A 13,152-nucleotide genomic window follows, 5' to 3' on the forward strand; every position below is an offset into this window, starting at 1 on the left:
CATGAGATGTGCAGCCCATGTCATAAACTTGTTAGTTTCAGATTGCCTAAGAGAGTTGTCCATCTCAGTGCAACGAGTCCGTGCTGCTGTCCGTTTTATCAAAAATTCTCCATCAAGAATTACTCGATTTAAAAGGTGTGCTGACTTGGAAAAGGTGGAGAGCAAAGCATTCTTACCACTTGATATATGCACAAAATGGAACTCCACATGCCTAATGTTGAAAACTGCAGCCACATATGAGAAGGTGTTCGATAGGTATGGCGATGATGACCCTTAATTTGCAATTGAGTTAAATAGTGAGAAAGCGCCAGGAGTTCCTGAACCTGTAGATTGGGAGTATGCAAGGAAGATCTCAGAGTTTCTTGAGTATTTTTATAACCTCACTATTCGTGTTTTAGCCTATAATTGTTGCACATCTCACATTTTTCCCCCATGAAATTGCTTATGTTTACATCTTGTTGAGAGAGTGGTGTGAGAGTACCGATGCTTTGCGGAAGGAAATGGCTGAAAGGATGATTGCTGAGTACGACAAGTATTGGGGTGCTTGTGAGAGCTTCAACACTCTGATCTTTGTGTCTGTTGCTCTCGATCCAAGGTACAAGTTATCAGATTACACAAGGTTTGCTACTTATGAGAGGTTTGGTGAGATCAAAGGAGAAGAAGTTCGGAAATGATGAGTGAAACACTTAAGTGATGAAGAGGATACAGAACGGTTGACCATACTAGAGGAAGGTATGAAAATAGGCTCATTCGGTGCTTCCTTTGTTTCCCTAATTCCTTGCTGAATTTAACTGTTTACTGGTTGCTTTATTTTAATCTCAGAATTAATTCAAGAAATGAGTGGCCTCAACGTATCTGAGACTAGCTCTAGTAATAACAATTCCATCACCGTTGATGATTCACATGATAAATATGGGTGAGTACTGCTTCCCTTCATAAGCACAAGAATGACTGGCAACTTGGAGAGTATGATGGTAATCTGAATGCTACATTATTTGCTCACCTGCAGTTTCTAGAGATTGGAGCCTTGGGAATATCTTGCCGTCTTTCTGATGAGTTGGGGTGTGGTGGTGCAAAACAGCAAATCTTGCTGGCTTGTTCGATTCCCGTGTCATTATTTTATTTTGGTCTGTGCTTCCATGCCAGAAAATCTATCAGTCAGTCAATGATATGAACTCAAGTTATCTGTGTCGTGCAGCAGCTGCTGCTACTAAGAACTGTAAGCTACTATCTATTTTGCTTCAAGTTATGCAACCTCACAACTTTTTATGATTCAAACAGTAAAAAATAGCTTCGCTATTAGGAAAATCTAGCAAAAACACCAAAGTTGAATCATCTAAGCATTGTTGGGTGAAAACAGTAATGGAAACAGAGATTATCAGTAGGTAATTTGTAGTGTAGTAGCACACTTTCAACTTCTACTGTTAGCACGTTCTCAATTATTTTCGCCATCTTCTCACAGTAGAGACAAATGGCTCAAATACCTCCCATAGAGACAAATGCTGAGCCATCTACCTCACCAAATCATTTACGATATTCTTTATTATCGTGGACATATGATGGACTCATGTAGTAGAAAAGCAGAAACATCTGGTTTGTAGCTCATAAGAACTTCTTTTTTTAGAAATGCATGATCTTATTAATCACAAACAAATTGAATTTAATCAAACTCATTGTGTAGAATCCTCAAGCAAGGGATCTTATTAACTAATACCTCCTTCGGTACACAATATATGGCATCCTTTTTACAGTGGGTGACGTAAGAAGCAATACATTGAGCACTCCTTCAATCATACTATGTTACTAAAAATAAAAATTATAATTCATGATGAAAGCTGTTTTAACGATAAATCTAGTCTTATAGCTTTGCTAATGTGTTCAATATAAAGTCTCGTATGGCCAAACTGAAGAAACTAGACCGTGCACAATGTGTAGATCTGAAATTTATTTTTCAAACTCCAAATTTCAACTGTTATTTATCTAGTTCTTGCACTGCAACTGTGCACTGGCACTATAATTATACAGTCTTTGCAAATGTCAATAGTCAGGCAACAATGGAATTTAGTTAAATTGTTGTACAAATAATTTGCCAATCTTCGCTACAGAAGCAGAGCGCTTGTGACATAAACTAACCTAAACCAGACACTGCAAGGAATTTATTTTCCAGATCATAGTAATTACATGAACACAAGGAAACCTTCAAGCCTCACACACTCCACGAAATAGCAACTCAGGCTACGAGCGAGGGATTCAGGGGGCGCTGTCACACCACAGCATAAAACTTCAGTGGTTCTGCTGAAAGCGCTTGACTGATTGAATCTCCTCGGCAATTCCAGGGAACCTTTTGGTTGTCCACCGGTACCAACCAAGTGATTAATGTCGTGGATCCATAAGCCGTGCCTGGCGGGGACACGATCTGGGGCCTCCATGGTAGGTGTGTAGGAGAAGCCTCACAGGTTGCTGACGAAGGAACTGACGAAGGGAGGGCTGTGGTGGTGGTGCGCACAGAAGCGGCAGAAAAGGTGGATGTCAGATATGATGCAACACCAGCGCTTTCAGATGAGGGAGGCGGGGTAGGTTTCCGACGTCCAGCTGCATCACCGCCCATGACATCTTGCCCTCCTCACAGCTCGTTTGGCAGGGGGCTCGTGTGGCAGGGGGAAATGATCAAGTGATCAGCATCGTGGATCTGCATTTGCACAAACACCTAGTCAGTAATTTAGTCAGGCCATATGCCTACACTAGCTTCTGCATATCATTAGGGAAAACTTAAATAAGAGATGGAGCAGTATAAACCAAGATAAACTTTGATAAGCATTTGATTAACCTTGAGGAAGTTGACTCTTGAGTGTCCCTTCAACACTGTAGCTTAGTACCATATACTAAAAAGGATGCTTCATGATAGAAAGTCTTTCAGTAGTACAATTCATGTATTGGGAAGCACAGATCACATAATCAAGTAAGCATTCATCATGAACCAAGAAGCCTCGTGTTTCCGATCATTAGAAAATGATGTGAAAGGATGGGAGTGACTCGACAAGGAAAAGATAGGCCCATGTTACGCAGAGTGATCCCAAGGCATGTGTGATGTCCTCGGTTTCGATGTTGCATGGGAAGTAGGGATTTGCCAAGGTATGCACAATTGATATGAAGTGATGTGAAGTCCTAGTAAGCATATGCAAATAAACCATCCCACTAAGATGAAACAGAATTAGCTATGAGTGCTAAACTCTACAAGATGAATAATGGTTCTAAGCTCTACATGATGAATAAATGGGTGGTAAGAAAAGTGATAAAGTATAAGCCTAAGAAATAAATGAACACTAAGAGCTTGATAGAGAGAAAATATGGCACCTATCTTATTCTACTTCTTTCTTTTATCTTTTCTTTCTTTCTTTCTTTCTTTTTCTTTTTTCTTTTTTTCTTTCTTTCTTTTCCATTTTTCTTTCTTTTTCTGCCCTACAAAAGATTGATAGGTGCCGACGGAAGCTCTTATATATATGAAAATAAAAGCGAGGCATAAAATGGTTGGTGAATTTAGAAAGCGCTAAACATGATGACTATTATGCCTCCTTTAAAGATGTACAAAGCAAAATTCAAATGTGCATGGCAAAAGGATCCACTACTTGGAATAGCAAATGAGGAGGTGCTATGATAGGTAGATATGGTGGACTCTTTGGAAAACTGAAGTGGCTTAACGGGAGTTTCTCTCTTTTTTTTTTCCTTTTTTTGGTCATTTTACCTTTTAGCCTTTTTTTCCCTCTCACGGTTGATTCAACTGTTCTATCAACCTTGGTTTCTTACCTCTCACATCTCACTCTTTTTTTAGTGAGAAACTCCACAATGGTTGGGATGTACTGGCGGAGTATGCTAGATCCCAATGTAGGAAATGCAATGCCAAGTACCGATGAGGCTAGCAACATAAGATAAAAGGATGATCGGCTTGGAGGGCATCTTGTCACGATGAAATGCAAACCTGAAGATGTAAACTGTATGAAAAGGTTGTGGAAGTGTAGCGAACTTGAAAACCATGTCTTCATGAGTTACCACGAAGATTTTAACGAAAGTAATTTGAAGCATTGCAGAGCGAATATAAGAACACCTGCACACAAGATAGAATTGTGAGCACACCACAAATTTCTTCCAGGAACAAAAAAAAATGAAGAAACACTGAAATGCGATTAACTGATTTGTCAACATTTTGAGAAGATAAGTAGTGTCGAGAACAAATCTTCAATTAATGGTTTAGGAAAGGTTGTTTCTGAGAAAAAAAAGGAAAACTGAATAAATTCGTTTCAGTGTTTATATCTGAATATCTGATATCTCAAGAGGCTAATTGGATTTCTTACTGAAAGATCAAATGGTTGGGAACAAACTGAGTACTAAGAGTTTAAACTTGAAGACCAAATGTATTTACCAGATTTATATGCCTGAAGAAAATAACACAAGACCATCTTGTGAGAACTATGCATCATGCATGGATGGCATGAGTCTTAAAAGGGTAGAAAAATGTACAACTCCAAGATAGAGAGCCCTGCACAATGAATGGAAACAGAGAACTGTTCAGTTTAAGCAGCAATGAGGCAAAAATAAACCTCAAGAATGGTTTTTCGTGTGTCGGATCAGAAAAGATTAACTGGGGATAGATAAAACCAAGGAAACATCAGGGTGTCGATGAACAATGCATAAAACTATCGAAGTACAGTATGATTATGCATGTACTAACCAGATTATGGACAGAATGGAAGATGCAGATTGAGATCCTCCAGGATAGCATCTCTTCAGCTGGACTGAACTCAACTATGTCATGACAACTTACTTACCAGGAGAACCAGGTCTGCCTTAACCCACAGGACCAACCTTTTACCGAGATTGATCTGAAAAGACCAGGGTAACATCATAACATTAGCATCTGATTGTACATTTCTAATTGAAATATGGAACAGATCAGCCAAAGTAAGGCACTTACAATGCATCACCCATTAGTGAGGACAGTTTGCATCGTAAACAGCTTTGCAGCATGTAAATCATCTGGACAAGTGACATCCTAATTTAGTGTTGGCTGATCAAAATTGCACAAGTATTACATGGACAGCAACGGACATTTTTTTTTTGCAGAAGCAGGTACTTACTGCTGGTGGTTCACAGAACCTTTCCTATACTGAGAAAACTTCAGAATTTTTTTATGAGATTCAGCAGAACTTCAAAATGTCACATGATGAATTTATGGGACTTTATGTTGCTGTAGTAATTATGATCCATTTCCTTGTAGTGAAACTTGTAGAGCTCCTACATCTGGTTCAAAAGAAAGTCAGACATTAGCATGAAGATAAATAATAGAGCTCAACAAATGTAGATCTTCTAAAGTCCTAGGGTACACTGCCTTGGATTAAGAGAATTCACAGGCTTTCCCCTAGCTTGGTTAAGAAATTCTTTGCTTCTGACAAATATAAAATGTTCCTATTGTTTAAAGTTTCATTTTACTTGTATACACTTACCAGATCATAACACTTTATAGGAATCCTACAAGTGTTGGACTGAATACTACAAGTGAGAAGTGTGCATGGATGGACAGAGTGATTCCTTGAAGGGCTCAAAACTGTGCAACTCCTAGATAGAGCTCTGCACAGAGTATTAAAACAAGCCAGTTATTAAGAAAACTCGTTGCGTGGAATTCATGTGTGGGTACTAGGAATGTCTTGTTTACCTTTGGATTGGCCAGATTTGACTTCAGTGGAGGAGCTACACAAGGTTGATTGTCTGTGGGTGTGGGCGGTGGGGATATGAATTTCTAGGGGGCAAAAACTATATTCCTCCCCCTCCCTATAACAGCTTTCTTCGCAAAATTTGTCAAGCCGCCGCAGCCCTTGCACACATATCTCCAGCCGCCAGTGTTTGATTTACTGGAATTGTCCCTTAAGCTCGCTACACCGCGAAAGATGACAAAATCCTGCATAGTAGATGGAAACAGAAAGCTGTTAAGACTATGTAGTAATGGGGTAAAACGAAGCAAATAAAACGGTTTGACGTGTGTGGGATCAGGAAAAAGTAACGTTAGTTAGGGACAAGATACAGTTAAAGAATATTGGACTTACGGGATGATTACGTACATCATGGATGATACAGACTGAAGTCTTGTGCTTGCACTGGCAAAAACTGATGAGAGCCAGAGAACGAACCACACTTTGTATCCAGAGAGAATTGTACGAGGCTGATGATGAACCAATCAAAAAGACAAAAAGAGAGCCCTGCACAGAAGATTAAAATAAGTGGGTTATTCAGTTCAGAAGAAACGAGAGTAATTCCTAAGAGCCAAGCAGAAAAAAATCTGAATGATGTCGAAGCTAACGAGGTTAGCAAAAGCAAGGGGAACTGGTGAGTAGGAACTATAAGAATGAGAAGAGGGTAAGGACGTGTTTGTTACCTTGGAAGGATTCTTCAGGCCATGATTACTGGAATTGTCCCTATCAAGCTGCGGCACTGCCTTTTAAGCTCCTCGCTTTCGGAATCACGGACATGTAGTGCTCGCAGGGATTTGGGAAGCCCATCCTTGTGAAGCGATTTGATTTCAGGACACTCCCGGATCAGTAATTCCTGCAGAGAACTCGGGAGGGCGTCCTTGGGCACTGATTTTATGGCAGGACAATTCGCGATCTCCAATTTTTGCAGAGAAGTTCGGAGGCCGTCCGAAAAAGTGGGAAGCAATTCCAGCTCAGGACAATTGGAGATCTGTAATCTCTGCAGACAACTCGGGAGGCAGTCCTTGGGCAGCGACTGGAGGGATGTGCATTCAAAGATACACAAGTAGTTGATGCTGGCAAGTGTATGTAGTCCTGCAGGGAGGAACTGCAATTTCTGGCAGTAACCAAATGCGAGCTCTTGGAGGGAGGTGAGAACCAGGAGGGCCTCTCCTGGGATGGGCTCCACCTCTTTGCAACCATAAATGCTCAATTTGGTGAGAGAGGTGGAGATGAGGCTGCAGATGGACACAGGAAGAACTCCTGGGGAGTTATATATGGATAGGGTATGTAGTTTTGAGGAACGGCTGACGCTTAGGTTTGTGAGGTCCTCCATGCCCCAAAGCTCGAGTTCTTCCAGGTTGGATAGGTTTGTGAGGGCCAGATTGTTGAATTCTTTAAGATTGGATAGGCAGAGTTTTTCAAGGGAGGCCGGGAAAGGGAAACAAGACGAGGAGCTCGAGCCCGAATAGGAGAAAAGCAACTTGGGGCAACCTGCGCGCACTTGGCGGAGGGAGTGTAGACGCTGGAGACCTCCTGCTGCTTCGTTGTTGTCGCCCCCTAAATTGGGGACTATTCTCAGCTCATGGCAATTTTCGACTATCAGCTTCTGTAGTTGGGTAGGCAAGAGCAGCAGTCCTCCTTCTGCCGTCGCCACTATTTCCTCCTCTTCTTTTGTCTCTTGCTGCTGTGCTCCACTCTGCCGCTCTGACACACCAAGTTCTGTTATCTTTTCGCAATCATATATGGCCAGGCCGGTGAGCTTCGGAAAATGAGAGAGCAGTTGAGTCAATTCTTTCCCGCTAGCACCACTTCCATAAATTGTGAGGTTTTCAACTGGAACCTGGCACAGGACATGGCCCTCGCCTCCGACTGGAGACAGGACAATACTCGACCGACCACTTATAGTGAGCTCCCGCAGAGATGTTAGCATTTGGATTTTATCCAACGGCAAAGGAGGGCAATTGTGTAGATTCAATATTTTTAGTGCACTCAAATTACAGAAAGCCAACTCTTTCGGAAACAAGCTACTTGTACCATCCGCTGCGTAAATGTCCAAACTTAATTTTGGTTCTGAGTAAGTGAGCTCCTCAATTGAGCCTGTTTGTTCTATCTCAATGGAGCATAGACTATCAGTCCAGGGGATAGCAGGCATTGTCCTCAGCTTTGGGCATCCTACAATCCTGAGCTTTCTTAGTCTAGGGAACCAAGTCATGTTCTCTCCTTCCTGCTCTGGCTGAGAGCAAGTAGAACATGAAAACGGCAACTCTATAAGTTCAGGGCAGTCTTCAATAATCACCACTTCCAGGTGGAGGAAGAAGCCACAATTTTGATTTCCAGCCCACCTTTTCAGTTTTGGTATCTTAACAAACACTAGCCTTTTCAAATTTTGAAAGCCTTGTTTTTTGAGACAATTTTTTTGAAAGCTTGGGCTTGCGATGCAACCCTTGCACTCACCATGGGGCTCATGGACCGACCAGAACTCTCCTAATGGTGGAAAAGTTTTCCAAGATACATTAGCCAAGTGAAGAGATTCCAAATTTTTGACCAAGAGGTTATCACCTAGCCATCTTGGGCAACTAGTACCTCCGTGTCCTGTAATGCACAGATCTCGAAGGTCACTATGTGGTACAAGATTTTCAATAACATTTTCTTCTCTTGTTGGTTCCCTGTTAGATCGTTCCACATCCCACTCTAATGTTAGTTCACGCAAGTGGTTCCTATGTATTGGTCTTATTTCCTTATCCCGGCCCCCCTTTTTTGGCACCTTTTCAAGATTATAGATGCCAAGTGACCCTCCCAACTCTGTTAACTGCGTGAGCTGACTTATTTCGAAACCAGTACAATCATTTCGAACTTGAAATCTTCTTAATTCTGAAAGCAGTTTAAGTTTTCCCACCTCAGATATGTCAGAATGAACTTGAGGCATATTTTCTGGCACAATAAAATGACGAAGCTTTACCAGGTTGGTGATATGTTTTATTGAAACAGGGTCGTTCCACTTTTCAAAATTTATTATCTCTAGATGATAAAATCTGAACAACATACTCGGTAAGTCGATGTTGCATCTATCATCGCTTGGCTCGATCCTTAGGTAACGAAGATGGATGGTTTCTGAAAAATTATGCAGAATGTCCTCTATAGAGTATGATGCTCCAGATAGAAAAATAGTACGAAGGGCTTTAGCTTTTTTAAATAGATGAGCAAAGGTCTTGGTGAAGCTACCATGGTATCGCCCAAACACCATCAGAGTACGTAGGTTTTCAACTTTTAATCTTTTCCCTAATGCACTCAAATCATCTTTATAGTCACCGAAAGTCATTCTATCATCAACATCTTTATCATCTACAATTATGGATAAGTGATGTACAGATGGGGAGATGTGTATGGACCTGACATTAGAACTACATATGCTAACACACTCATCTGACGATACCTTTGTGGCCAATTCATGCAATAGATCATGAACAACATAAAAATAACGACCATCTTCTTTTTTGTTTTTTTTGAAAAATCCGTAATTGACCAACTCATGCAAATGGTCTAGTCCAACATCTTCAGTTCTTCTATTCTGGTCAAATGGATGCAAAATACCTAGTCCTATCCACAATTGAACTAACTCCTTGGTATCAAATTCGTAATCTTCGGGAAATAAAGCACAATACACAAACAACTGTTTTAAATGGAAAGGGAGAAAATCATAGCTAAGTTTGAGGGCTGGCATGATGTCACTCTCACTGGTTTCTAATTCCCATTCTTTGCTTTCTAGAACTCTTTTCCAATGGTCCAAAGTAAGTTGGTTTCGTAGTAATCTACCTACAGTTTTAGTTGCAAGAGGGGAACCTTTCAAATGGTGCACTACTTCATGACCAGTTTCATGTAATGCAGCAGGATGTTTTCCCCATGGTTCTAGCTCATTACCAAATACACATGCTTCAAAGAAACGCATGGTATCTGCATCATCTAGTCTTTCCAGTTCTAGTTCACAATTGGTTGTCTTAACCATTTCTGCTACCATTGGTATTCGAGTTGTGACTATAATGAAATTACCCTTGGACCCAACCTTTTTCAAAGGTGCTATTAGTTTTTTCCACTCATCCTCTCGATATGTCCACATATCATCCAAGACGAGTAAAAACCTCTTACCTTTTAATCTTTGTTGGATAAGTTCTTCGGCACTAGCATTCTTCTTTTCACCATCAACTTTAGCGATTTTGTTGACTATCTCTTGTGCCAACCTATCTGCACTGAAATCAAGAGAGACACATACCCAAATTGAAGCCTGGAAATAGCTACTCATTTCTTGGCATATGTGTTGCGTAAAAGTTGTTTTTCCAATACCCCCAATTCCAAAAATTGGAAGCACGTTAAGTTGACTGAAAGAGTACTCGTGACTATTAATGACATCTACAATTTTCTTCTTTTGGTCATCCCTCCCGTAAAAATCAGGTTCTACAATCTCTGATGTGGTTTTGGATCTGTTTATAGCAATTTCTTTGGTGTGAGTGCAGTTGGAGCCCAACAAATTTAGATTAAGAATTATGGAGACCTTAGCACATACTTCCTTTAGCTGCACTACCATGTCCATCATCATTTGAGACATTTGGACCCTATTAAACTTCAATTCTTCGCAATCGCTATGGTTTGCAAGCTCCGGCATGATAGCTTGAGGATCATCATTTTTGGTTTGAACAGTCACATGGGCTTGAGGATTATCATGGTGGGCAGATATAGGAGAGTAGCATGGAAAGTGTTTACCGAATGTGTGGGCAGCGTTGCGAGCACTTGAGATGACCTTGGGCATGCATCTGCCATCAACCTTCTTGACACCCCCCTTGTTGGCGGGCGTCGGTGACGAGGAGCTGATGCCCCGCCTGCCACACAAGCGTATGCCAGAGAGGCATCGTTGCTTGCCATCATTTTCTTGGTGTTCACCGGGATCACTTTCTTGGTGATCACTAGGATCACTTTCTTGGTCACCACCATGGCTAGGAGCACCCAAGAGTTTGCTGGTGACATGCCTTGCCGTGTGTTCAGCATTGATGCGGATGGCATGGACGGAACCCACGGCATTCACGTCGGCGGCATGGTAGGTTCCATGAAGGGCGTCGTGGATGCGGAAGTACTCCAGCTCATCCAGCACATCATCTGCCCCGTACGCCAGCTGCTCGAGCTTGCGCAGGAGCTCCTTGAGCGCGACGCCACGGACGCCCCTGCCCTGCGCGTTCTCGAGCATCCCATGCGCATACAGCAGCTCCATCTTGAGGGCGTCGATGTTGTGATCGAGATTGGCGCTAGCCGCCCAGGCCTCCAGCAAGCCATCCGTGACGGGGGCCAGCGCCTTGCCCAGCACCCACTTTGCGGCACCGATGGCGGTGTCCATCCTCCGCCTGAAATATCACTTGCAAATACGTACATCCATTGATTATTAGTCACTAACAGAGTAACCGTGCTAATTGTAGATTGATGATTCGAGACGAGGATTAGATGGAAGAAAGATGCACGTACCGCCGTGAAACCCCCCTGCCTGGAGGCGCTGAGGTGACCCAAGGCGTAGTGGGATGTGCACGGAGAGAGAGAGAGAGAGATAGCAATCAGCAGGTAGCAGTAGTGTGCGTAGAGGTGTGTGGAGAGCGATGTGCAGCAGGAGGGGGTATATAAAGAGAGGGTCAGGGCCCTCCCCTAGAAAAAGAAATTACGGGATGAAGTAAAATAATGGCTGCCAGCAAGAGGTTTAGTGCCGCCACATTAAAATAAAATGGAGACTCTGCTTCAGATCTCGCGCCACGGCTGCTTATGAAATACGAGTACTCAGGAATACTCTGTGGAAACTTTTGACTCGACCTCAACGACCGTTGAGAAGCAGCAGGTGACCGGACAACTGCGCTTGATCTGAGGCGCTGCTTGAGTTACTGACCCCCACGGTGTTCTTCGGGAGAATGCGTTGAAACATTGAAGACGATGATTTAGTTTTGAGGTACAATGGCTTCTGTTTGGGCGGCCGGTCTCTCTATCTCATATATACTTACTCTCTTTCGTAATACAATTACCTTTTTTTTTACTTGTTCTGCTATTTTTCACTCTGCGTCACAATCGGGACACTAGATAGACCATCCTGTTTCACTCGGTATTTTTCATGGGTGCGTGATAAACTGCCTTTTAGTCCTAATTTTAATAGAGTTGGCATTGTTGTGCTATGCTGGGCTATTCGGAAAACACATAGCAGAGCTTGTTTTGAGGGCGCATGACTCGGCCAGGGCCTCGGCCACTGGGAGGCTTCTACGCATCATGGAAGCAGGAAAGCCTGGATATGCTGGAGGGGTATTGAATTCCGATGAAGATGACAAGATGATTTGTCTAGGACCAAATGCAACATGCAGGTAGCAAGTCCCGCGAAGCAAACTCAAATTCCTTGTTTGTGTAGTTATGATGCCAACCCAAGGTTAGTTGTTAATATCCAATGCACAAGTTGTGCTTACACTATGAAATGTTTAGCTGTCGCTTCACCAACTGATCTAGCAAAATATTATTACCGATGTATCAACGGCGGCTTTTTGGAGTCATTTCATTTGGCGCGAGGGACGGGACACGGTATTTGTCTGCTCTGCTCCGGGTACAACCCTCCCTAGATGCCCTTGTCCATATGATCCAAGCTAATATGCACTACCTTCGATTTGTTTTTTGAAATATATATAGTAATGACTAATGGCAAGGTTATGTTATCTTTTTCGTCCGTATACTGATATGAATAAGCAGGATGAGTTGGGCCGTCGTTGATAAGACCAACTACTAGTAGTCTTGGCGTCTTGGTCATTTTGCTAATGGACATGTGCTGGCTACTGATGGCTGCATCTCAAGCTCTCAAGTCAAGCCATCGAGTCGCCTTGATTAAACCCCGTCGATAGTCTTTGTGGAACTCAAACACCCGACATCGAACAAGGCTCTGCGTGTGCGGCTGACAATGACGGGCCAACCTCATCAACGTGCTCTGCTGTGGAAGCCTGCAGCCATGAAACACTGGAAACGTGAAATGCAGAAAGCCTGAACCTGTGTTACACTGAAGATGAAAATCCCAAGTCATGGTTCAGTAAGGAGTGGATGTGGAGAATGGAATGTACGGGGAGCTCCTACGGCGCAGGATTTCAATGCCATCGTAAAGCTTGGACCGTCAAGAAAAAATGGGCTGACAGGAGGAGCCAGGGGCGACTGGGGGACTATGAAGGCCGACGTCGTGGCTGCCTTCGCCGAGCTGCGCAAACTCTGTGGGCGCAAGTTTCAGGGGCTGAATCAGGCACTGTTGATCTATTTGCCAAAGGAAGGATGCCTCCACCCTGAAGGATCACGGCCCCATTAGTATCATCCACATCTTCGCAAAGCTGGTCATGAAGATCCTGGATGTCGGGTTGTGATGTTT

At 42.7% G+C, this 13,152-nt stretch overlaps 1 protein-coding gene across 2 annotated transcripts; it reads right to left on the bottom strand.

Annotated features, from left to right (window-relative positions):
- Nucleotides 1-1,942: 1,942 nt before the first annotated feature.
- LOC119325507 (disease resistance protein RGA2-like) lies at nt 1,943-11,344 on the bottom strand. Of its 2 annotated transcripts, none has more exons than XM_037599243.1 (11): nt 11,247-11,344; nt 6,425-11,128; nt 6,111-6,248; nt 5,708-5,950; nt 5,499-5,622; nt 5,133-5,295; nt 4,970-5,031; nt 4,727-4,877; nt 4,418-4,534; nt 2,828-4,102; nt 1,943-2,689 (listed from the first exon to the last, which is right to left on the bottom strand). In XM_037599243.1, the coding sequence occupies exon 2, from the start codon at nt 11,119-11,121 to the stop codon at nt 6,439-6,441; it is 4,683 nt and encodes a 1,560-aa protein (XP_037455140.1). In that variant the 5' UTR covers nt 11,122-11,128; nt 11,247-11,344; the 3' UTR covers nt 1,943-2,689; nt 2,828-4,102; nt 4,418-4,534; nt 4,727-4,877; nt 4,970-5,031; nt 5,133-5,295; nt 5,499-5,622; nt 5,708-5,950; nt 6,111-6,248; nt 6,425-6,438. The 2 variants fall into 2 exon arrangements, with proteins under 2 accessions (XP_037455140.1, XP_037455139.1); XM_037599242.1 differs by having other exon boundaries at nt 6,096-6,248.
- Nucleotides 11,345-13,152: the final 1,808 nt, after the last annotated feature.

The sequence above is a fragment of the Triticum dicoccoides genome, chromosome 6B (assembly GCF_002162155.2).
Source record: "Triticum dicoccoides isolate Atlit2015 ecotype Zavitan chromosome 6B, WEW_v2.0, whole genome shotgun sequence".
Classification (NCBI taxonomy): Eukaryota; Viridiplantae; Streptophyta; class Magnoliopsida; order Poales; family Poaceae; genus Triticum; species Triticum dicoccoides.

Coding starts and splice junctions, on each gene's coding strand:
- LOC119325507 (XM_037599243.1), bottom strand. CDS start 11,121: ATGGACACCGCCATCGGTGCCGCAAAGTGGGTGCTGGGCAAGGCGCTG.